The sequence below is a fragment of the Canis lupus genome, chromosome 13, assembly GCF_048164855.1.
Source record: "Canis lupus baileyi chromosome 13, mCanLup2.hap1, whole genome shotgun sequence".
Taxonomy (NCBI): Eukaryota; Metazoa; Chordata; class Mammalia; order Carnivora; family Canidae; genus Canis; species Canis lupus.
Window position 1 is genome coordinate 50,522,128 of NC_132850.1, and position 25,142 is coordinate 50,547,269.

At 39.8% G+C, this 25,142-nt stretch overlaps 2 protein-coding genes across 12 annotated transcripts in view; one reads left to right on the forward strand and one right to left on the reverse strand.

Moving 5' to 3' along the window:
* SH3D19 (SH3 domain containing 19) overlaps window positions 1-25,142 on the reverse strand; it is a 178,531-nt gene that overhangs the window by 138,167 nt on the left and 15,222 nt on the right. The window contains exon 1 of one of the 11 annotated variants that reach the window (XM_072773612.1): window positions 23,579-23,706. The exons of 7 other annotated variants lie outside the window; for them this stretch is intronic. The gene's annotated coding sequence lies outside the window, so the exon portion shown is untranslated. Of the gene's footprint in view, window positions 1-23,578; window positions 23,707-25,142 lie in introns of those variants that run through there. 3 more of the 11 variants (XM_072773616.1, XM_072773609.1, XM_072773615.1) reach the window with 3 other exon arrangements.
* On the forward strand, window positions 1,122-8,843 carry PRSS48 (serine protease 48). Its single transcript, XM_072773603.1, has 6 exons — window positions 1,122-1,385; window positions 2,246-2,290; window positions 2,464-2,626; window positions 4,222-4,487; window positions 5,432-5,601; window positions 8,071-8,843. The coding sequence occupies exons 1-6, from the start codon at window positions 1,343-1,345 to the stop codon at window positions 8,344-8,346; spliced, it is 963 nt and encodes a 320-aa protein (XP_072629704.1). The 5' UTR covers window positions 1,122-1,342; the 3' UTR covers window positions 8,347-8,843.

The window sequence follows — 25,142 nt, forward strand, 5'->3', positions numbered from 1 at the left end:
TTTCCCCTTTGTAAAAGGACGTCAATCATATTGGATTAAGGCCCACCCCTAATGACCTCATTTTACCTTAATTACTTCTTTAAAGACACTATCTCCAATGGTCGTAATCTGAAGTAGAAGGGGTTAGGATTTTAATGTATGAATTCTGGGGGATACACATTTCAGTCCATAACTTTATCTTGAAAGTGATCCCCTCTTTGCTTAAGCTAGTCTTGTTGGTAACTGAGTAAACCTAATAATAGCAATATTTTCTGGTCTTCTATTATTTAATTATTCGTGTGTTTCTTTCAAAGCTCCCAGTAGTTTGAGCTGTAAGAGAGTAGTAACATGCTTTAACAGTTCAGTGAATTCTATATCCACAGACCTAGTACCCTACAAACAACTGGTACCAAAAACATAAAGGGCACAGAGAATTCTGTAGAAGATGCTGTGCTGTGGCACCCAAGATCTTCCCTTTCAGGACTGAAGTATTCATTCTACTTACAACCAGGAATGTTGGCTGCTGTTAGTTCACAGCTAAGTCCGATCCCAAGATTTGTCAACAGTCACTTCACCCAAGATAATGCCCATTCCTTGCGGGCAGCCTACACCTAATCATGCAGAAGTCCAAAGGCCCAGCCTTCCTGTCTCCATTTAGGAGAACTCTGAAGAGCCACCTCAGCTCCAGAGCAGCTTGTGGGATTGGCTGTGGCCCGTATGCAAATGAATTCAGTTCAACTCTCCCTCTGCCCAATCCTGCTTCCACCCCCAACCCCCTACCAAAGCATTGATGCTGAGACTACTCTCCAATAAACTTCTGGCACACAAATTTCTTTATCTATTTCCCAGAAAATCTGACTTGCCCTATATCCTATGGCTAACACTATTAACAAAGATGAAAACAAAAAAATCAGGAAAAATTAGCCAGTTACTAGGTTAATTTCCTCTTTTCCATTTCTTGCTTTTGAAGAATCCTGTTCATCTTCTACTTCCTTGCTAGAGAAAGGGCCCTGTTCTTTCCAATCCCCTCTAACCTGCCCTGTGCAGACAGCTACTGCATAATCCCCCCTCCCATCCTCTAATCCCCAAGCAGGAACCCCAGACATCCTGTTTTCCCTGAACAGTAGGGGGAGCCTCAGGCTCCAGCTCCTCCCCCTGGGTCCTGCCACTGCATTTCTGAAGTCTGGCCCCTTCAGTGCCTGGCCCTGTGGTGAAAAACCAAAGGAGAGGAGGGGGTGAACCAGAGGAATCCATCCAGGAGGAGAAGCTGGTCCTGTCGCCCTTCTCTGACTGCTCCCCAGCCGGCCTCTCCTTAGAAGCCTGAGTTCAGGAAACAAGAAATACTGATTCTGAGGACCAAGACATGGGCCCTGCAGGCAGTGCCTTCCTACTGTCTCTTCTACTGGGTGAGCCTCTGGGGTAGGAGGGTAGGGAAGGGAAGAGGCAGAGGTTTTTGGCTGAAGAAGTTATCATATAGAATAATGTAACACTTCACCTATGGGACATTACTTATGAATAGTGTGTCCTGGGGAAGTCCTGTATGGGGATACTGTATGTGAAACAGTAAACAACAAAAAAAAACCTGCCCTCGGGGGGGCTTATAATCACTGCACTTATTAAATATATAGATTTTTAGAGCAGGTTAGAAAGTCCTAAATGTTATGAGAGGAAAGGAGCAGGAGATGTATTGTAATTTTAAATAAAGTAGTCAAGGAAGTTTCACTAAGGAGTCATCTGAGCAAAGCCCAAAAGGAGGTAAGTGACTTAGCTACAAAGATCTAGGAAAAGAGTGTTTCAAGCTAAGGGAACTGAAAGTATAAATACTGTAGAGTGATTTCAGGTATAAGCTTGTTCATTTACTTTTCTGACCCACAATGATTTAAAAGCAGGGTAGGCTGAGAGCAGCAAAAGGATAACAAGTAGCAAAAAAGATACAAATACTGCAAAATGCCAATTCAGATAAAGAAAACAGCTCATAAACCTCAAAAGTACCTGAAGGCATCACTGTGTTTACAACCTAATATACTTGATATTCCTGATGACAATACTGAATCTTTAAGTGAAAGTTAAATTACATTCCATGTATGCTGCTAAAGAAGGCAGGTAAGTATGTAATTTTCAAGATTCCCACTAACTGGTAGACATTTATAAAAATTTGGCCTGTAATATAAATCTGAGAAATTTAAATATGTGGAAAGCCTCTCTATTCAGTGAATCTAGACATAAGATGCATTATTGTATAGTAATGATATGGTGTCTGTCTTAGGGTCTTGCCCAAGCTCTTCTCCCAGAAACAAACATCTGCAATCAGGTTAGTGGTTTCTACCTGGACCGATGGATTTGGAACTGGGATAGGAGGGAGGATGGAGGATGGAGAGGACTCGGTTCCTAGGAATGAATGGGAATTTGAGAATGATGAGAAGATGAGGACCAGAGGAACAGGACACCAAGAGTTATACATGCCCCTCTCTCTTCTTTCTCTAGTGTGTGGACGACCTGTATACTCAGGCCGTGTGGTAGGTGGCCAGGATGCTGTTGCAGGGCGCTGGCCTTGGCAAGTCAGCCTGCACTTTGGCCAGACCCAGGTCTGTGGAGGGTCTCTCATCAGTGACAGGTGGATACTGACAGCAGCACACTGCTTAAAAGGGTGAGTCCTAGCTGGTGACTAGCACACAGATAGGTTCTCAGTAAATACTTGAATGATTTCAGGAATGAACCAACAGAAAAATGAAAGTGGTAAGGAGGGTCAGGGCGCCTGGGGTGGCTAAATCAGTTAAGCATCTGACTCTTGATTTATACTACTCAGGTCATGATCATGAGACTGAGGCCTGCCTTGGCCTCCATGCTCAGAATAGAGTCTGCCTGAAATTCTTTCTCTCCCTCTGCTCTTTCTCTCCCTCCATGCTCTCTCTCTCTCTCTCTAGAATAAATGAGTAAATAAAATATTTTTAAAAAGAAAAGTGGTAAGAGAGGTAGGCAGAAAAAAACCCTACACCCCCTTGGACTAGGACAGGACACAGAGGTAGAAAAAGAAATGACAGAGATAGGCACTATATTAGAAACTTCCTTTACTTTGTGCCAAATGATTTGCTAAACATCAGCCAGGGAATTTGATCTTAAGCTTTTCTGGATCAGAAACACAATCTAAGCTCTCTCTCAGAGCTACTGCTGTCAGACAAGCAACGTGCCATGTGGTGGGTAGTCCTAAAGAGAAGCCCATGTGAAACTAATGTCTCCAGCCAACAGCTAGGGAAGGTTTGGAAACACCCTCCCGGAGTCAAATCTTTTTTTTTTTTTTTAAAGATTGTATTTATTTATTCATTTATTCATATTTATTATTGTATTTATTTATTTATTTATTTTAAAGATTGTATTTATTTATTCATGAGAGAGAGAGAGAGAGGCGGGCTCCATGCAGGGAGCCCGATGTGGGACTCGACCCCGGGTCTCCAGGATCACGCCCTGGGCCGAAGGCGGCGCTAAACCGCTGAGCCACCCGGCTGCCCCCCGGAGTCAAATCTTGAAGTCACTGCAGCCCAACTTGATTGTAGCTTCGTGAGAGATGAATCAGAGGCACCCAATTAAGGTCACGCCTGATACCTGACAGAAAAACTGTGAGATAAATGTTTGTTTTTTTAAGCCTCTAAGCTTTGTGGTAACTTCTTATGCAACCACAGGTAACCAATATATATAGAAATCAAAACAGCAGGACTTTTCAATAACAATGCTGTAAGCTCAAAGAAAACAGTGAGAACTCCAAAATACTGGGAGAAAATTATTCTATTATTCCCACGTGCAATTATTGATCAAGTGTGGGATAGAAGCAAGACCCTTTCAAATATACAAAGCAGCAAAAATAATACTCCTCATGCGCATTTTCTCGGGAAGCCATAAGAGAATGGGCTTCACTAAAATAAAGGAAAACAAGAAAACATGGAATCAAGAAAAAAGGGGATATAACAGAATCCCCAAGCAAATGGGAGAAACAAAACTCTGGCCATAAGCATGTAAGAGGAGACTACAAAGACAGGAGACAAAAGAAAGAGTGGTTAGGGAGAGAGGAAAGGAGAAAGAGTAACAAACCAACCCTAGCCCCAGTTGGAAGTGGCTTGGTTAATTCTAGGTCTGTTGCCATCCTTTCTTGCTTAGAGATTCAGTGCTACACATAGGCAGCTTGTTCTCACCCAGCTGTAGCACCTAAACACATTCCACTTTTTTTTCTCCCCTTCCTATTCCCCTTAGGAGCTGGATTCCTTTTTTATATACTGTACGGCTGGGATCAATTAAGAATGACCAATCAAGTCAAAGTGTGAATCATCGTGTGTTCAAAATTATCACCCATCCCCAAATTCAACACACATCTGCAGACATTGCCTTGCTGAAACTGGTCTCTAGAGTCACCTTTACTTCCTTCATCCTGCCCATCTGCCTGCCCAGTATCACAAAGCAGTTGAAAATTCCAGCCTCTTGCTGGGTGACTGGATGGGGAACTGTTAAGGAAAGTGAAGGTGAGAATGGGTAGACAAAGGGGTATTATCCATCATCCTCTTTGTAGCACCCCAGAACATTTGCATCCTAGGCATACGATTACTATGGCAAATATTTTTAAATAAACCCCAACCTATTGATATTACCTATAAGCTATCTATAAGCTATAACCTATCAATTCTATCTAAATAAAATGTCTTTTTTCACACTTATGTTTATTTTATTCACTCATATCCTGCCTAGAGTCTAGACAAGAACAGACACTAACAACTTGAACACATAATTACTTCTCTGAAAGCAAAGGTTAACAAATCTGATCTAAAGTCTGGAAGAATCTAGTGTTTTTGAAAATCTGTTTTTAGGGCAGCCCGGGTGGCTCAGCGGTTTAGCACCGCCTTCAGCCCAGGACGTGACCCTGGGGACCCAGGATCGAGTCCCACATCAGGGTCCCTGAGAGGAGCCTACTTCTCCCTTTGCCTGTCTCTGCCTCTTTCTCTCTCTCTCTCTCTCATGAATAAATAAATTTTTTAAAAATCTAAAAAAAAGGAAAGAAAAGAAAATCTGTTTTTAAAGTGTTGCATCAACTCTTTCCCCGGAGGAATAAAGGCAAGACAAGAAATGATCTGGAAGCAGAAAAATAGGAAAGGAAGAAGTTTTAGAGTACTTCAAATACATCTTTACTGAATCAAACTGTATCAGAATTTCTATTTAGAACATTAGAATACCCACACTGGCACATTAGAAATACCTTAAAACAAATAGAAAAAATTCTGAATTATCCATTGTATTAGACTAACTGTACCAAAATAAACAAAAAAAAACTTGCATTAGCAAATACGATTTGAAAGTGACGGTATTCTGCCTTCTGCTTTTGGATTCCCAGAGATTTCTGCAAATCATGACTGAATGCTGTCCTTGCAACTTTCCAGAAAGCTTTTCCTTTCATTCTTGTCTTTCTTTACAGATAGTGATTACCCCTCCATCCTCCAGGAAGCAGAAATACCCATCTTTAACCACCAGGCCTGTGAAAAACTCTACAACCCAATTGGTCCCGCACTGCCAGAATTAGAGTCAGTCATCCAAGACGACGAGATATGTGCTGGTGATATACTCAATAAGAAGGACAGCTGCAAGGTTAGGGTTTGCCCTTGAGTTTGTTTGGTTTGTTTTTTAATATGAAACTTTAATTTAGATTCGGGTTTTCTTGTATATAAACAATAGTAGTAGATCAGGAATCAGGAGACAAAAGTTCTGACAATAATTCTTGCGTCATGCTGAATTGCTGATGACTTAAAGCTCTTCAACTTTTGATCTAGAGAAATGCTAACCATTGGTTACTGGGTTTTCCACAGACTTCTATATTTTTATAAATATATTAAGAGGTTAACACAGAATTTCCAACTTTATTTTTTCAAGTAAGAACATTTCACTCTATACGTACGTACAAGATGTCATTCCACTGTCTGCTGATCATAACCGTCCAGTGAAAAATCATTCATCATTTTGTCTTCCTTCACTGATTATATGTTGTTTTACTCCAGTTATTTTCAATATAACGACTTTCATATTTGATTATCAGAAGTTTGAATGTGATGGGGCACCTGGTAGCTCAGTAAGTTGAGCTCTGACTCTTGGTTTCAGCTCAGGTCATGATCTCAGGGTGATGGGACAGGCTCTGTGCTCGGTGGGGAGTCAGCTTGGGATTCTTCCTCTCCCTCTGCCCCACCTCACCCCCCTTCTCTCTCTCTCTCTCTCTAAAATAAATGAATAAATCTTTAAAAAGAAAAAATTTTGGATCCCTGGGTGGTTCAGCAGTTTAGTGCCTGCCTTCGGCCCAGGGCGTGATCCTGGAGACCCGGGATCAAGTCCCACATCGGGCTCCCTACACGGAGCCTGCTTCTCCCTCTGCCTGTGTCTCTGCCTCTTTCTCTCTCTGTCTCTCTCTCTCTCTCTCATGAATAAATAAATTTATTAAAAAAAATTTGAATGCAATGTGCTAGGTGTGATTTTCTTCGTATTTATCCTATTTAGGATTCACTGATTTTTTTTGTTTTTAAAATCTGTTCCTCTTTCATCAAAACTTGAGAAGTTTTTCATTCATGACTTCTTCAAATATTCTGCTTCCTCTCTCTTCCTCTTCGGGTTGAAACGGAAAATGTAGGTCACACTTTTTGATATTTTCACACAGTCTCTAATAATGTTTTATTTTTACCTGTCTGCTCTTCAAATTGGATACTTATAGATTAATCAATATTTAAGATCCTTGCCTCTCTCCTGCCATCTACATTGTAGTGCTAAGTTCACCAAATGAAAGTTTTCTATCACATATTTTATTTTTTAGTCCTAGAATGACCACTTGGTTTTATTTCCTTTCCTTCTCTCTCCCTTTCATTCTCTCCCTCCCCCTTCTTCCTTCACTCTCTTCTCTCTCTCACACACACACAAACTTTTCTCTAACTCTGCCATGATGTCCTATCTGTATATTCGTTATTTGCAAATCAAACAACAATGGAACATGATTTCACACCCACCAGGATGGCTATTATCAAAGGAGATAATAACTAGGGTTGATGAGGATGTGGATAAATTGAAACCTTCATATACCTACTGGAAATGAAAAATGGTACAGTTGCTTTGGAATTATTATCTAGCAATTCTTCAAAGGGTATAGAGAGAGTTACCATATTACCCAGGAATTCCACTCTAGGTATACACCCAAGAGAAATAAAAACATGTCCACAGAAAAAATTATGCATTAATATTCATAGCAGCATTATTCATAATAGCCAAAAAGTGAAAATAATCCAAATGCCCACCAACTGATTACTAGATAAGCAAAATGTGGTATATCTATGTAATGGAATAACATTCAGCCATAAAAAGAAATGGAGCATGGATATATGCTACAAGGATGAACCTTGAAAAGAGTATGCTAAGTGAAAGCCAGACACAAAAGATAGTATGTCATATGGTTCCATTTATATACAGTATGTCCAGAATACGCAAATCCATTGAGGCAGAAAGCAGATTACCAGTTGGCCTAGGGCTAAGAGGAAATGATGGTGACGGTTAATGGGTATAGGGTTTCTTCTACAACAGGTGATGAAAATTTGGTGATGGTTGAACGACATGAATATAAGAAAAACCACTGAATTGTACACTTTAGATGGGTGAATTGTATAGTATATGAATTATATCTCAATAAAATTGTTAGAAAAAGAGACAGCAAGATTGAAAGACATATCAATTACTGTCACTATTATCTTACATAACAGGATTATTTTAACATTTAAAAAAGTCAATAAGAACCTAAGAATAGAAAAATAAGGACACTTCGTTCAACTCAAATAAATTTACCTTTAAGGGAAAAAAAATCATCACATTAATTTTTTATCACAGATGAGTATTTTGAAACTACTGATATATTTAGCTAAGGTCTCTGCCCATTTCAAATTATGTAATTCTAGAATTCCCATGATCTTCCCCTAATGCAAATAAGAAGTCTAGCTCACTGTCCCATCCTAAGGACCTCTTCACCTCTTATGACCACTTTCTTCTTCAAGGTCCTTTTTCACTACACTCATGACCTTTATCTTTCCTCAGGGTGATTCTGGAGGACCTTTGTCATGTCATATTAATGGTGTATGGATCCAGATAGGACTGGTAAGCTGGGGAATAGGCTGTGCTGAAAGTCTCCCTGGAGTCTACACCAGTGTGATCTACTATCAAAAATGGATTAAGACCACTATCTCAAGAGCTGAGGTTTTGGGTACCAAAAATCTGGACTTAACTGAATTCCTGTACCTTACTGTTCTGCTCTCTCTGGCTGTCCTGGGACCCTTCTGTGCCTTTGGGCCTAACATTTTACCAGGAGAATAGATAGTATAGCTAAAGCCACTGGCCAAGTTCAAGGTTAGGGTGGGAATACATAGAGATTAAGCCCCAAGAGCAGAGAATGCACAGGAGAGTCACTGGGAACTCTGGATTACTTTATTAATTAGAAATGATTTTGTTTTTGAGGTTCTTTATTCTGAAAATATGTTTTAGTGGTTCAAATGTGAATAGCTGAGAAATAAGGCTGCTGCCTCTGTGCATAGCATTTTTTGTCCCTAACTATGAATCTTGCAAGGCAAGAAAGGTACCTTCTATGAATAAGTATGTATGAACACAATAAAATGGCTACTGGAGAAGCAGTAGAAATAGAAGAAAAGAAGAAAAGAAATATCTGTGAAGGCAAAGGGAAAGTCCTCAAGGAAATATATTAAGAGTTTACTCATAGGGCCCATGGTTTGCATTATGGGCTTCTTACCTGGTCTATATATTCCTACACTGCCTCATAGCAAGGAGTCAAATAAAAAATGCATATATATAATTCAGCTCTGTATTTTTCTGAAATTTTTACTTTTTGAAATACCAATGTGACCTACAACTGAAAAATGGATTAATGCCATGATCTCAAGAGCTGTAGTCTTGGGTTTCAATAACCTGGACCTGTCCAGATTGTTTAATGCTACCTCAATAATAGGGTACTGAAATGTTTAATAAGGACAGAACTAAAATGTTTAATAAGGACAGGACTAAATAATGCTTAACTAGCGTGCTTCTTTTTGTTAATCCATCCCATGACCTACTATTTCCTACTTTACCTAGGCTTCCAGGAGCTCAGAGCTAAGTTATACACTCAATTTCGGTCATTACCTTTATCCTAGGTATCTAGTATAATTCCATTCACATCCCTTTTTATTTAAATCATCCTTCATTTCTCAACTTGAAAGAACTTAAGTTTTATTGAATCTGTGTCTTTCATGGTAAGTCAACTTTCAAAAAATTTTTTGGATAAACAAATACCTTTAATAGGAAATGAGGGTAGGTTTGGAAACTTAAAACCTTTGTCAACCATTAACCCCATCTCTCTTCTGGGTTTGCCATTACAGCCACTACTGCCACTAAAGCCCACGTCCTTTCCCTCACTTACACCTATGCTCAACTCCATTTATTATCCACAGCATACAGACCAGTATTTTAAAAATAAAAGATTTTTTCATACTTTTCTCCCTCCATTCTTCCTGCTTATAGCACTTCAAAGACATCTCACTGCTCATGGGATAAAGACCAAAGTCTTTATGAGGGCTTACAAAGCCCTGCAGGTTCTGACCCCTATCTACTTCTTCAGCCTCACTGCACCCTGTTCTCCATGCTTTCAATTCTTCAAATGTTCCAAATCCCTTCTCAGCGCCAGACTTTTGCATTTACTATTCCTTCTCCCCTACTGCTTTTGCCTAGTTAATTCTTACTGTGCCTCAAATCTCCACTCACTTTTTACTTCCTCAAGGAAGCCGTCCTCAACTCTCCCAACCAGAACAAATCCCCCAATATATATTTTTGTAGGCCTTATGGAGCCCTCCTTCATAGGACTCAGCACAGCTATATTATTCGTTTGTGTAATTGTCTAGTTAATATATGTCTTACCAAAATGTAAGAGTTTTTGTGCCAACCACTGTATCCTACTTTGAATAATACTTGTTGAGCAAATGAATGAATAACAACCAACTTCTTTGTCTCCCCAACTAAGAACCTAGGTATTTTGTGTCAGATTCTGGGCTACCTCCATTAACAATGTCTTATACAAAGTAGACTTTCAAATATAAGTTAAATAAAAGAATGAAAGAGTGTTTCAGCCTCATTCTCTCCAGTCATAACAAAGGAGAGAAAAGAGCATGTAAAACAGGTAAATTGGAAAGTTTCTAGAGGCAAGAATTTAAGCTAGGCAACCGCTGGAACGACATAGAGGGAAAAGCAAAATCGCAACTGAGAAAAAAGAATGAGAGAGGAAAAAAGAGGCAAGAAGGAAAATAGAGGGGGATCCCTGGGTGGCTCCGCGGTTTGGCGCCTGCCTTTGGCTCAGGGCGCGATCCTGGAGTCCCGGATCGAGTCCCACATTGGGTTCCCTGCATGGAGCCTGCTTCTCCCTCTGCCTGTGTCTCTGCCTCTCTCTCTCTCTTTCATGAATAAATAAATAAAATCTTAAAAAAAAAAAAAAGGAAAATAGAGGAGAAAGGACAGACTAAAATCAAAATTAAAATAGAAACAAAAAGGAAGAAAAAAAAAAAAAGAAACAAAAAGGAAGAGAAAGTACAAAAAAGTATGAGCCAGGACAAGACACAAGAAAGCCAAAATACTGCTTTCTATCATTTCTCCAGACTCTTAGGAAGCACCTGTTCTGCAGCATGGGATCTGGCAAAATTTTTCTCACGAACCAAGTGAAACTTAGAACTTTTGGAGGGACCAGACCATTGAAGGGGAATGAAAGGGGTACTGAAAGAAGACGACCACATGACCTCACTGTCCTGACCACTATTAGTTGGATGTACTAGGGATAAGCACCGGATCTAACAGCTGCCCAGAGGTGATGAGGCAGTTGGCCTAAAATCTTACCTGACAGATATACTCAATATGAACAACCCAACAGATCCCTTCTGGGAAGTGTGAATATGCATCATATATAGCATTCAGCATGTGCTCAACAGTATTAAGTGCCCACTGTGTTCTAGGCACTGAGGATACTGCAGGACATTCAAAACATTGAGCCTGCCTTCAACGAGTTTACATTCCAGTGGGGTAGAGGCACAATAATCAAATACAAAATAAATGTTTATTATGATGTCATGTATAGGAAAGTCTGATAAAAATAAAAGAGAAGAAGCAGACAGAGTATCAAGGTGGGGGATTCCATTTTAGATAGGGTGGTCAGGGAAATTTCTCTAAGAAGATGACATTATATAGAGGCTTGCATAAAGGAAGATATTTTTTTAAAAAACTGAGAAAGAACACTCCAGGTGGAGTAAATACCAAGTACAAAGGTTCTGAGTTGGAAGTATGTTAGGTATGTGTGCAAGGAAGAACAAAGACATCAGTGCAATGCTAGAACACTCAGAGCAAAGAGGGAGAAGGGTATGAACTGAGATCAGAGAGGGTGCCCTGCCTGTAGGGCAGGTCCCACAGAGCCCGGAAGGCCCCAGTACGGACTCTGAATTTTATTCTCAGTGCAATGAGAAGGCACTGGAGGGCTAAGAGCAGGGGAGTGATGAAAGGATAGAACAGAGAATCCCATACCATATCTCATGGGAGTACACAGAGGCCATAAGGGGGTTAGAATGATAGAGGGTAGTCAGATGGCAGCAGAGTTAGACAAGCAGCAGAGAGAATAAGAATCTGATACCAATGTACTAATGAGCAAAACACAGGGGCTATATACAGTAACCTGGAACATCAGTGAGGAAGGTGTGATTCCATAAGGCTGTGTGTTGTCTACCCTACTTCCCATCTGCACTACTCTTGGAATAGGGCCCCACTAACCAAGGTGAAGAAAAGCACAAGCCCAGGTTTCTTACCATCTACTTTATAATTCATCATTAAGACACCTACCTGATTTCCTATTTTTCTTTCTTTCTTCTTACCCAGACCAATGTTCTTATTCCTTCATCCCACTTCTACCTCCAGGCCTTATTTTATCTGCCCTCTCTTCCTGAAATATCCTTCTCTCATAAACCTCAACCCACGTATTTCTATTTATTGATTAAGAAAAAGAGATAGTGAATATCTAAAAAGCAGATTGAAAGGATGCTAGGAAATGCTTTTAAAAATTAACAGGAAAGAGACATGTGGGTGGCTCAGTGGTTGAGCATTCACCTTAAGCTCAGGGCATGATCCTGGGATCAAGTCCTGCATCGGGCTCCTCGTGGAGATCCTGCTTCTCCCTCTGCCTATGTCTCTCTTTGTCTCTCATGAATAAATACAATCTTTTTCCAAAAAAATTTTTTTAAGTTAACAGGAAATGAGTGAACTATATACACCCTATAGTGTATAGCCCTATGAATTCTATCTCAATAAAGCCATTTTTAAAAAATGAACAGGGAAACGTTTGTCCTATTTAAATTAAGCAAAAATGACTAGTCTGTAATGTATTTAGGACTCTCTAATCTTCTAAATAATTCTTCTGACTATATTTCAAAAAAAGGTTCAAACTAATGACAGACATTTTCTATTTCAAATGCTAACACACAAAATGTAAAGCTTAACCCAATATATGATATAGCACCTGGTACACATTACCAAGGAGGGAAAAAAAATCAACAAACGTTTGCATTCACACAACCAAAATGTCAAGCACTTATTGGTAACAAATTTAGTCAATGACACCACAAACTACCAAATGGGGAAGAAATAAATAGGGACATCTTTACACACTATTTTGGAGGGGGGGGGCTCAGCAGCATTTCTGCTTTAAAAGTCAATTTTAATTTGTAAAATACCTTATTCCTTGGAATGTCTAATTTAATATGCTCCAATTTTCACTTTCACATCTTGAGAAATTTAACTAAGGTGGGATTTGCTAAGGTAACATTTAACAAATAAAGCTGTACACTAAGGCTGCTGAAAATCCAATCAGCAATTTTCTTCTCCTAAAAGTGGGGGAAATATTATATAGCTATTTCCAAATCTTCTATTAATATAACAAATGGATTATTTCAAGTAATCACTTATTTTTCCCCTATTTCACTAAATTGTAGTCACCCCAAAAATGTGGGGACATTATGGAAAAAGAATTCAAAATGATAAAAGGTGGAGGTTGTTTTTTCATGCTATTTCAACAGTGGCTATTTTCTTTTCAGATTCTTGACTTCACTCTGAAGCTGTTAACTATTCTCCTCACCACATCTGACTGTATAGTTCATTTACATACTAGAAATCAGCTACCTGAAAATTTTATTAAACATATTCCTTCTTCTTAAAAAAAAAAAAAAAAAAAAAAAAAAAAAAAAAAAAAAACATATTCCTTCTTTAGGAAAGGGAGGAAAAGGAGTCACTCAAAATAACCAGAGGTTAGATTAATTATATTCTCTACTATCAACATTAAGAGAAAATGTTCACTATCTTAAGAATAAAAAAGACTGAAATAATTAATAGGAAATTCTAATTGTTGTTCAGGACAATCACCCTCGACTGACCCAAATTCTCTCAATGGCATCTTCTACCATGTAAGTGTTCACTTCCCCTCTCCATGTGATTGGAATAGAGTGAATAGGGTCTAGTGCTGTGGCACTTTGTGCCACTTTTATGACACCTACCCCACCCTACCTTGTACTATAATTAACTATGAACACCCAGGAATAAAAAGAATAAGATGAGGGCCTAGGGCTCCAAAATGCTTCTGATATTAGTGGAAATTAGTGAGAAGAGGATAGATACTAGATGCAGTTGAATAAAACGGAGATAATACTTTCATTGGATTTAGATACGATAGGATAGACTGGATGTGGATGATGAGAACGAGGTTGGTAATTGGGATAGAAGAATGGGAAAGAGAAGAACCTGAAAAGAGAAATCAAGAATGACTCCTAGGTGACTGGCCTCAGAATAGTCATACTATTAAATGAAATGAGGAAGGCTAGAAGAAGAACAGAAATGACAGGCTACTTAATGCAGTGGTGGGCTGACTTCCCCCAAGGATGTCAACGTTGCAATCCCCAGAACCTGGGACTATGTTAACTTATCTGATATAAGGGATTTTGCAGACATAATTAAGTTAGACATTTTGAGATGGAAAGATTATGCTGGATTATCTGGGTGAGCCCAATAGAGTCACAAATTTTCTTGTAAAAGGAATGCAGGAGAGTCAGAGTCTGAGGTGTTTATGAGACTATGCAGAAGACATAAGGCCTGAAGCAGAAGGGACAGAGGGAAAAAAATGCTATGCTCTTGGATCTGAAGATGGAGCAAGGCGCGACAAGCCAACAAGTGCAGACAGCCTCTAGAAGTTAATAAAGGCAAAACCATGATTCTCCCCTAGAGCGTACAGATGAAATGCAACCCTACGACATCCTGAGCTCAGCCCAGTGAAACTGATTTCAGACTTTTGGCCTCCAGAACTGTGGGGCAATAGAGTCATGCTGTTTGAAGGCACTAGAGTTGTGCTAACTTGTTACAGCAGCAATAGGAAAGGAAAACATTCACCTTAGATTTGAGATGCCTATTAGATACCCAACTAAAAATGCCAAGGAGGCAGTTTGGAGCTCACAGAGGAGAAAACTAAGAAAAAGTTTCACAAGAATCTGTTTGAATTATGGACTCTTTTCTCCACATCACTCTAACCCTGCACCCCAAAGAAAACACTTACTTGCGACATACATTTTTTCATGTACTTTCAAGATATTCGAGGATCCCTATATTTATTCATAGAACCTGAAGAATATTATAAGTAACCTCAAGGCAACCTGTTCTAACCCTGATAAGAAGACTGTTCCCTCCTTCTGGAGGAGGAAACCAAGTATCTCTTCATTAAAAAATAATAAATAAATAAATAAATAAATAAATAAATAAATAAATAAATAAATAAATAAATAAAGTTTTCCTCAATACTGCTTATTAAAAAAAAAAAAATAGAGGGGTGCCTGGGTGGCTCAGTAAGCATCTCTTTATTTTGACTCAGGTCTTGACCTCAGGGTTTTGAGTTCAGGCCAGGCATAGTAATGTTACAGAAATATCTAACACAGAAAGTTCAAATCCCATACATAATAACCATTGTGTTAATCACTACCACCTTTTACAGTCCTCATGCTTAAGGATGTGGTCAAAATGCCTCTGACTCCTTTTTTTAACTGTTTATACATATGTACAGTTGTGTTTTTTTTAACCTTACCTTTTAAAAAATTAAGCTTGCTTTTTAAAACTAGCTTATGATAACACAAAGCTGTGGTTACAACATCTGCAAAGCTTCAGAGTTGAGAGACATTTGATGCATTTTATTAATAATTCCATATAACTAGGCTACATAAAAAGAAAGGATAAGTTGGTTGATCAAAGAAATTTTGTGTCATTTTTTAAATAATGAAAACATTTGGCTAAAATCACTAGATCATCTTCAAAGGCAGGTATTTGGATGTTAGGAGAAATCTATCCCTCTATGAGTTCAATAAAGCTATTTTTACTTCTGAAACAGAGACCTAACATGAAAGACCTCGAGGAGATAGTATTTTAAAAATGTATTTTTTTCACATTATTTTTGTCCAGAAGCTGAGTTGGTTTCATAAGGAAAAATATGTTAGCTCACTAAAAGAGGCCAAATAAATGACTAGTTCCAAAATGGGCACATTTTAAACTTCTAAAAGCAGGTCACAGAGAAAGCAAAACAAAATCAATGTCAACCTATCTTTCTTTGCAGCTCATCAGCCTTAACCAAGCTCTTCCAAGTAAGAATAATCCATTGACCATCAAGATAGGATCACCCTTGCTGTTGGACCTTGCTCAAAACTACACAGTGGGGCAAGTGGGTGGCTCAATCCGTTAAACTTCAGACTCTTGATTTCAGCTCAGGTCATGATCTCAGGATAATAAGATCAAGAGCCATGTTGAGCTCTGGGAAGAACCTGTTTGTCCCTCTCCCTTCCCCTCTGCCCCTCCCCCATTTGTGCAGGGCTTTCAAATAAACAAATCTTAAAAATAAAAAAACCTATACAGTCAGCTTTGCACAATATTTTTCATCAAGTGTTTGAATCTCTACAAGTAGAAAACATCTACCAAATATTGTGAATTCATAAAACAGGGTCTTGAAAATCTTTCTTGAACAAAACCCATATTTTTCCGGTCATAAAAATAAGCTAAGCATTCCCAGGGTAGATCTGGGAATCCCCAAGGAAAAAAGGAACAAGACCACATTAAGAAACGTGAGCTTTAAGAGGAGGATACAATGTACAAGACACTGAAAGATTTTAATGCTGGGGAATAACATGATCAATTAGCATTTTAGAAAAATCACTCTGACGGATGTATAGAGAATGAATTATGGGAAAATCAACTCTGTAGGTAGAGCAGCTAAGTCCAGGTCACTGCTGTGAATTGTGAGAGGTATCTGGACCAGGATGGTAGCAATGAGGATGGAGAGAAGAGGACAGAGTCAAGGGCTACATACAAGTATATGTTCAATAGAACTTGGTAACTGATGATCAAGTAATCATGGTGAGGAACTTTACCCAGGTTTCAGGGTAAGAAATCTAGGTTAAAGACATCACGAGTCTATTAAAAAAAAAAAAAAAGAAAGAAAGAAATCCAAACAGACACTTTACATTCTTACATTGAGAATTTATTAAATAAGCAAACTGAGAGATTTAGAATACATTCCAAAAGCTCAACAGGCCCATTTCTAGTTACTCATTAGTAACAGAAAGTTCATGAAAAATAACACCCAAAGAACCCTAAAACCCAAGTTTTTGCCATGGTTCCAGTTTGTTCACACTAGCAAACCTTTTAAGGAGGCAACAGTAGGTGATGTTGCTCCCAATGACTCACTGCCTTCCCTGGAGGACTATCCACCCACTCGAGGTGCCAGGTGATTTGCAGGGCCTCACGTAGAAAGATTACACTTCCCCGTACCACCAACATTGTTAGCCAAAGAAATGTGAGTAGAAGTAATATAAGCTACCTCTGAATAGAAGTTTTAGAAGGTGGCACATGATCTGTCCATTGTTCTTCATCCCAGATCCCAGGTAGGGATTGCTCCTTCAGCCAGGTCCCAGAATGAAGAAGATAAGTGAGGCTGAACTATATATAGCTCACTAGTTGAATATAACTGTTATAAGATACTGAGCTTTAGAGGTTGTTTGTAACCACAGCATTAACAACAAAATATGACAGATTTATGACAGATATAGGTATCTAACAAATAGCAATATATATGAGATTTGTTTGTTTCCCCTCTTCCGTTTGAATTTTTCTGTTGATCTGCTAAGAAGCAATCTGATGGTAAGAGAAAAAAAAAAAAAAATAGTTGGCCCAAGTATCCCAAAACTAAAAGAACTTTTAAACTGGAAGGAAACTTGATAGTCTGTTGCAGCAAACTTTTTCCATACAGGGCAAATATTTTAGGCTCTTGGGCCACATGACTCTTTTAGAACTACTCAACTCTGCAGATATAGCACAAAAGCAGCCACAGATAATATGTAAATGAATGGGCATGGCTATGTTGCAACAAAACTTTATTTACAAAAACAGTGAGTCAGATTTGGCCCAGAGGATTACAGTTTCCAGATCCCTGGCCTAAATCCTTCATCTTGTCAATGAGGAATTTGAGATTCAGACGCCAACATCATACAACTGACAAGTTGCAATTTGAGCATTAAAATGCAGGTCTCCTGAGTCTCATCCTCTAGAAAAGGTTTCATTGGGCAAGATGGAAATGAGATATACAGGAAAGTACAAAGCAGAGAATGCTAAGGGTAGGTTTTGATTATATTAAATAGCTTTCAACAGTTTGGTTATAAACGAGGATTTGCTTTTCAAGTGATTATGGTTTTCATAAAAACAAATGAATATAGTAAGATCAAATAGGTGAACAAATGATAAATTAGTCCATGCTTGAAAAATGATCTTCACAGGAAACACAATTATATACCTCCTTCCTATTATCATGTCCTCGCTTTATTATTTTTTATCAATATGACAGCATTTGCTATTATTACTGCAATAACTAATCTTAAGGCAATTCTTATAAAAAGAGCATATTATGAGCAACAAATACACTAGACCAGTAGGCAATTATTTCACATGGTATTTTAAATTTTTTCTTAAAGCAATATTCATCGGAGGAAACTCAAACAATACAGAAATATATAAAGTGGCACACTATGCCCTCATCAATTCCACTCCCCAGAGTGTTAACACATGACTGATTTATATCAATCACAACAGTGCAATAGAGCTACTTTCTCTTTTAACAAGAGGAATATAGAGTTCCGCTGGCCAGATACCCCTTAGAAATAATGTTTTTATAAAAAAGCAACAGAGATTAAGGATTGTCTATGGCCTGGAATTGAGAAAAGCATGCTGCCTATGCAGAGTTAAAATGGAGGGTCTTGACCCCAGCACTGTAACCAAATGAGCTGGACTCCTGAAATACTTTGATAATACTACTGTAAGATACACAAACACTTCAGAATGAGTAAGAATGTCCACATCTTCTCTTTTGGTATTTACTGGGAAAACTTGGGCTAACTTGCTCATTAAAAGACTGACAATAGTGCTCGCTTCGGCAGCACATATACTAAAAGACTAACAATATTAATCAGATTTTTAAAAATCCATAGTTGAGTAACATCAGTGAAAATGTCAGAGTAAAGAGCTCCAAAAGTCTGCCCCCTATAAAATCAATTTTAAATACTAGCAGAAAAATAAATAAATACATACATACATACATACATACATACAAACTAGCAGAAACTGGCAGAACTGATTTTTGGGGGGAACTCTGGAAACTAACTAAAAGCTTGCAGTAACCTCTTATTGCACTTAAGTCTAGGGAAACGTTTAAAAACAATCTAAATTTTGGTTAAAGTAATGGGCTTTGTAACATTTTAACTTATCCTGGCTCCATCCCTCATTCTTCAGCTCAGTAGTAGCCTTGAAAATAGCTTGCTTTCCTAGTCCCACTATCAAAAAAGGGGGGGGGGGGGTGGTAGAAGAGAATTCACTCATAAATGGTAATACAGTGGAACAACATGAGGGTTAAGGATGCCGACCCTCAACATAGTCGAAAATCTACACAGAACTTTTGATTCTCCCAAAATTTAACTACTAAAAGCCTGTTGACTAGAAACCTTACTGATAATACAGTCTATTAACACATATATTGTATGTTACATGTATTATACACTGTACTCTTAAAGTAAGCTAAAGAAAAGAATATATTATTGAGAAGATACATTTATAGTACTATACTGATCCAAAAAAAAAAAAAAAAAAAAAACTGTGTTAAGTGGACCCACACAGTTCACACCTGTGTTGTTCAAAGGCCAACTATAATTTGTTTTAACCTGCTGGGTGAGTGCCTTGAAAGACCAGCAAAAAAGACTTGCCTTTATCTTAATTCAGAACTCTCCAAGTGCTAAAAAGTAGCTAGCTGGAGAAAGTTGTTGAAAATATTTTGTTGAAAATATTTACAGGCGAATAAATATATTCGTTGCTGCTACAAGAGACACTGGATAACAGCTAGGGAAAAAAATAGACTAACCAAAGTCATTGGGAAGAGAGCCTGGAGAAATAAGGGCTTTGAAAAGCTCACACATACTCCTGGGAATCTAGAAAGTCACATGTATTCCCAGGATGGACGCATGCTCAGAAAAGATCTGAAAAGGCCCTAAACTCTCATCTCTGGCTGATCTTCTGGCTCTGCACAAGCAGGAAGTGAAGGCTAAACAAAGCTGTACACTGCCTGACTGGGTCTTGAAGGTGTGCTGTGATACACACACACAGCCCACTGCAAAAATGGGAGATTGTGGGAGCAGGGGCTCTAGACATTCAAGGAAAACTTTCCAATGACTAACCACTAAGATAATGAAACTGAGACTTCAGTACCACACATCACAAAGAATACATATTTCACAAAATTAGTTCAGAAAAAGTCATTAAACGGGGGCACCTGGGTGGCTTCGTGGTTGAGAAGCTGCCTTTGGCTCAGGTCATGATCCTGGGGTCCTAGGATAGAGTCCTGCATGGAGATCCCCACAGGGAGCCTGCTTCTCCCTCTGCCTATGTCTCTGCCTCTGTCTCTGGGTCTCTCATGAATAAATAATATCTTTTAAAAAAAAAGAAAAGTCACTAAACAATATCTCAAATAAGCAGTAATAATAAACCTTGGAGTGGGAGAAGAATCTGATTTCCAGAGTTGCTACATTTTCATATTCAAAATGTCCAGTTTTCAACAAAGAATTATGAGAGGTGGGGAGCTCGGGTGGCTCAGCGGTTTAGCACTACCTTCAGCCAGGACCTAATCCTGGAGACCTGGGATCGAGTCCCATGTTGGACTCTCTGCGTGGAGCCTACTTCTCCCTCTACCTATGTCTCTGCCTCAATCTCTCTCTCTCTCTCTCTCTCTCTGTCTCTCCTGAATAAATAAATTCTTTAAAAAAAAAAAAAAGAATTATGAGAGGCACAAAAAAACAAGAAAGCATGGCCCACACACGGGGGTAAAAAAAGCAATCAATATAAACGGTTCCTGTGGAAGCACAGACACTTTAGATCTCACATCTAGCAAAAGACGAACACAGAATATACGAAAAACTCCAAAATATGAAAACAACCAACCTAATTTTAAAATGTACAAAGATGATATAGGGTTATCAATTACCACATAAAAAGATGCTCAACATTATGGACATGCACATTAAAGCCACAATGAAATATTACTACACATCTACCAGAACAGTGAATACAAGAAAAACCTGCCAATACCAAGTACCGATGAGGATGTAGAACAAACAGAACTCTCATAATATGGTGATAATGCAAAATGGTACAGCACCACTCTGGAAAATAGTCTGGCAATTTCTTATAAAGTTAAAAATATACAGTTACTATATGACACAACAAACTGATATCTAGGTCTTTAAACTAAAGAGATAAAAATTTATATTTACATAAAAACCTATATATGGATATTTATACTGGTTTATTCATAATCTCCAAAAACTGAAATCAACCTAAGTATCCTTCATCAGGTAAATGGATGAACAAACTGTGGTATATTCATAGAACACAATTCTACTCACAGTAAAATGCAACAAACTATTGACACACTGTAACAATATGAATGAGTCTCCAAAGAAGCCAGTCTCAAAGGTCAGGTTCTTTATGATTCCATTTATACCATATTCTGGTAAAGATAAAATGACGGAGTCAAAATATAGATCAGTTGTTGCCAGGCGTTAAGGGTGTAGGGAAAGTTTGACCCTAAGTGGAAGCACAGGAATTTCAAGGTAATGGAAACCGTTCTGTATCCTGACTATGGTGGTAGTCACATGAATCTATGCCTGTATTCAAGTTCATAAAAGTATATTTATTTTACTATATTTACATTTTTATTTTTCTTAAGATTTTGAGAGAGAGAGAGCGCGCATGCACTCGAGCCCGCCAGAGAGAGGGGGAAGGATAGAGGGAGCAGCAGATTCCCCACTAAGCAGAGCGCCCCAGGCAGGGCTCCATCCCTGAGCCCTGGGATCCTGAGCCAATGGTAGACTCTTAGACTGAGCCACACAGGTGCCACAGTGTATAAGTTTGTAAACTAAAGGAGAAAAAAAGACTGCGGGAGTTCAAAGCTTAGTTCCATTTCATTTCTTTGCCTCATTTTTCTCATCTGAAAAACAGAATCTGACTTTGTGTCATTAGGGGGATTACATGAGTTCTTTTTTTTTTTTTTTTTTTTTTTTTTTTTAATTTATTTATGATAGTCACAGAGAGAGAGAGAGAGAGAGAGGCAGAGACATAGGCAGAGGGAGAAGCAGGCTCCATGCACCGGGAGCCCGACGTGGGATTCGATCCCGGGTCTCCAGGATCGCGCCCTGGGCCAAAGGCAGGCGCTAAACCGCTGCGCCACCCAGGGATCCCCGATTACATGAGTTCTTGACGTGTATTAAGAAGCACTAAACAAGTGATTGATACATGTTTGTTCAAACATGCCAAAAAGTTGGTACTTTTCGAAAACCTTTTACAGGAGTAAGAAATCCAGCTTTCAATTAAATAAGCAAAGAATTAAATACTGGTATGAGGGAGGACGCCTGGGTGGCCCAGGTCATGATCCTGGAGACCCAAGATCCAGTCCCACATCAGGCTTCCTGCATGGGGCCTGCTTCTCCCTCGGCCTGTGTGTCCGCCTCTGTCTCATGTATAAATAAATAAAGTCTTTAAAAAAGATTTTAAAACCAAAACATTATTTGGAAACCTATGAAGTGACATGACCACAATACCTTCGGCAAAACGTGAACCTGTGTAAAACCTCTGAACATGGAGCGGCTCTATTTTAGGGACTACAACTTTATCCTGTTTTTTGAAACCGTTAACTACACTGGACTACTGAACCGGGCACAAGGATGTGCCTGGGCACAAGGCTGTTACAGCTGTATTTTTTTTTTTAAGATTTTTATTTATTTATTCATGAGAGACAGAGAGAGAGAGAGAGAGAGAGAGAGAGAGAGAGAAGCAGGATCCATGCAGGGAGCCCAACGCAGGACTCGATCCCAGGTCTCCAGGATCAGGCCCTGGGCTGAAGGCGGCGCTAACTGCTGAGCCCTTTGGCCAAGGGCGCGATCCTGGAGACCCAGGATCGAATCCCACGTCGGGGTCCCGGTGCATGGAGCCTGCTTCTCCCTCTGCCTGTGTCTCTGCCTCTCTCTCTCTCTCTCTCTGTGACTATCATAAATAATTAATAAAAAAAAAAATTAAAAAAAAAAACTGGACACTGCAGAAAATATTTCCTTAATAATTAAGAAATAATCAGAATACTAATTAATCACTATGTTCTCAGAAAACCAATTAATTATAAAATGTAATTATTCCTTCCAATCATTTTTGGAAAACAGCTTGTTTAAATTTCCTGATATTTCCCCACATTAGTAATAAAGACCCGTGGCTCTTACTCCTCAACGGGACAGTCCGGGTTGCTACCCGATACCACACTCCCCTGAACTGCAGTTCTAAGACCCCAAATTTTACTTTATTTATTTGTTTATATTTTATATCTTATTTTATTATTTTATTTATTTATATTTTATTTCATTTTTATATTGTATTTTATTTTTATTTTTTATATTTTATATTTTAGTTTATTTTTATATTTATTTTATTTTATTTTAATTTCATTTTTTATATTTTAATTAATTTTATTTTTAAATTTAATTAAATTTAAATTTTATTTATTCCATCCCATCCCACCCCAACCCAGCGCTTCCTCGGGTCTCGGGGGACACGTGCACAGACTCCCGCGCCCACTGGCCCCGGCCGGTCCGCTGGGGGCGCTGCGGCCGCGCATGCGCCGTCACACCGACAGAACGGCTGCGGCTGCGCGGTGCCGCGTGGCCCGAGGAGCTGCGGGAGGCAGCCTCCCTTTCCCACGTGGGGTCCGGTCGGCGGCGCCGGCCTGGTCACCTGCGTTGACGCCCCACATCCCCACCTGCCACCTGCCGAGTCCATCCTTCCTCGGAGACATCTCACCGTCCCCCTCGGCTGCATTTCCTACACATCCGGGGCTTGGGGGCGTTTAAGAACCAGCAGCTGCCGCTCACCTTACCTGTTAATCAGCCTCCTTTCCGCGACCAAGCGTCTCCACCCGCGTCTCCTCAGGGCCCAAGATGGCGGCGCCCGGCCGAGAGCCCAGCGCCGTCTACGGTGGCCGCGCGAGTCCCAGGCCCCGCCGCGCCCCTGCCAGCGCTCCCGGCCCCGGCCTTGACCCGCGCTGCCCTTTCAGGCCAAAGCCTGGCACCGGCTGCGCTGATGACACCAGGTGGCAAACGCCCCAGGCTCGCGGGACGAAAGACGGAACGGGAAAACTGACGCTCCTTAGGGTGCGAGCCTATTCTCAGCAGGGTCACCCACGAAAAATGTGCTTTCCGTCACTGTGTACATAACGATTCGGGTCAAAATATAAACCGTGAATAATAAAGACTACATTAAACGTTTCCTAGGAGCTCGATTCTGTTCTATTTGGCAGGTACATTCTGAACGTGCGGGCCGGTCACTGTTCTGCGTCGGAGGCTCTCCCCTCGTGGAACTCGTTACCAGACGTCCAAGTGCTCAGGTCGTGCATGCAGCCTCCCGGTTTTTTTTAATTTTTATTTTTCAAGATTGTATTTACTCGTGAGAGGCAGAGACATAGGCAGAGGGAGAAGCACGCTCCCTCCAGGGAGCCCAAGACCAACTGGATCCCAGGACCCCGGGGTCACGACCTGAGCCCAGCAGACACTCAACCAGGCTACTGGAGTCTGCCAGTTTAACCCTCTGCGTTCTAATAAAGCTCATAACATTTGAGAGAAGCAGCTGCAGGTGGTTCTCACTGCCCTATGCAAGTACCCCAGGCCCCTACCACACTCCCCCAAGAGATCTGGGATAGGTCCAAAAAGGTAGCCATCTATAGTTTGTCCTTAGCCTCTGAGGTACACTGGCCTCAGAACCCTGCCCAAAGGGGTGCAGGACAGTAGCTGGCCGCCCTACTCAGAGCCTCTGTCTTGGAGAGGCTGACTGTGGGGAAAACAAGAGAGCCAATCCTTCAGGACTTCAGAAGCCATGGAGGCAGACAGGCGTCAACAAAGTCACAAAAATGGTGGTGTCTCTGACACCTGAGTCGCAGTTATCCCAACTTACAGAAATGTTCTCTGGAGTGGCTATTTGCTGTCAGTTTCCAGGGCAGCTCTTATTTCCAAGTGACTTCTGAGGCTATTTCCTGTGTGTCCTTAAAATAAGCTTCCATCAGCTGAGGTTAGCCAAACAGACCTCTACCTCTTGCACTATTGCATACATTGCTTTCCAGTTATTTCAATCAGAGTGCCTTACAACATTCTTTATGTGCAGCCTTTTTTTATGCTACAAGAGAGAGATTAAATAAAGATCCCTGTATAAAATGCATGGTGGATTCAGTTTATTCCTTCTGTTTGACTACAAGTCATCACAATATGAATTACTTATGATGAAAGTACCTACCTATTCAAATGACAAGAAATCACACTGAAACCACTCGACATCACATTTCTTAATAGGACACTAAACCAGTGAGTCTCATCTCACATGGAAGTTCAAAAATTCAGCTCCCAGCAACTATTCCAGAGGAAATTAATCAAGAAATCTGAAGAAGGGGTCAG

Coding starts and splice junctions, on each gene's coding strand:
- PRSS48 (XM_072773603.1), top strand. CDS start 1,343: ATGGGCCCTGCAGGCAGTGCCTTCCTACTGTCTCTTCTACTGG. Junction 2,291..2,463: donor AAACAAACATCTGCAATCAG/GTTAGTGGTTTC, acceptor TTCTTTCTCTAG/TGTGTGGACGACCTGTATAC. Junction 2,627..4,221: donor GCAGCACACTGCTTAAAAGG/GTGAGTCCTAGC, acceptor TATTCCCCTTAG/GAGCTGGATTCCTTTTTTAT.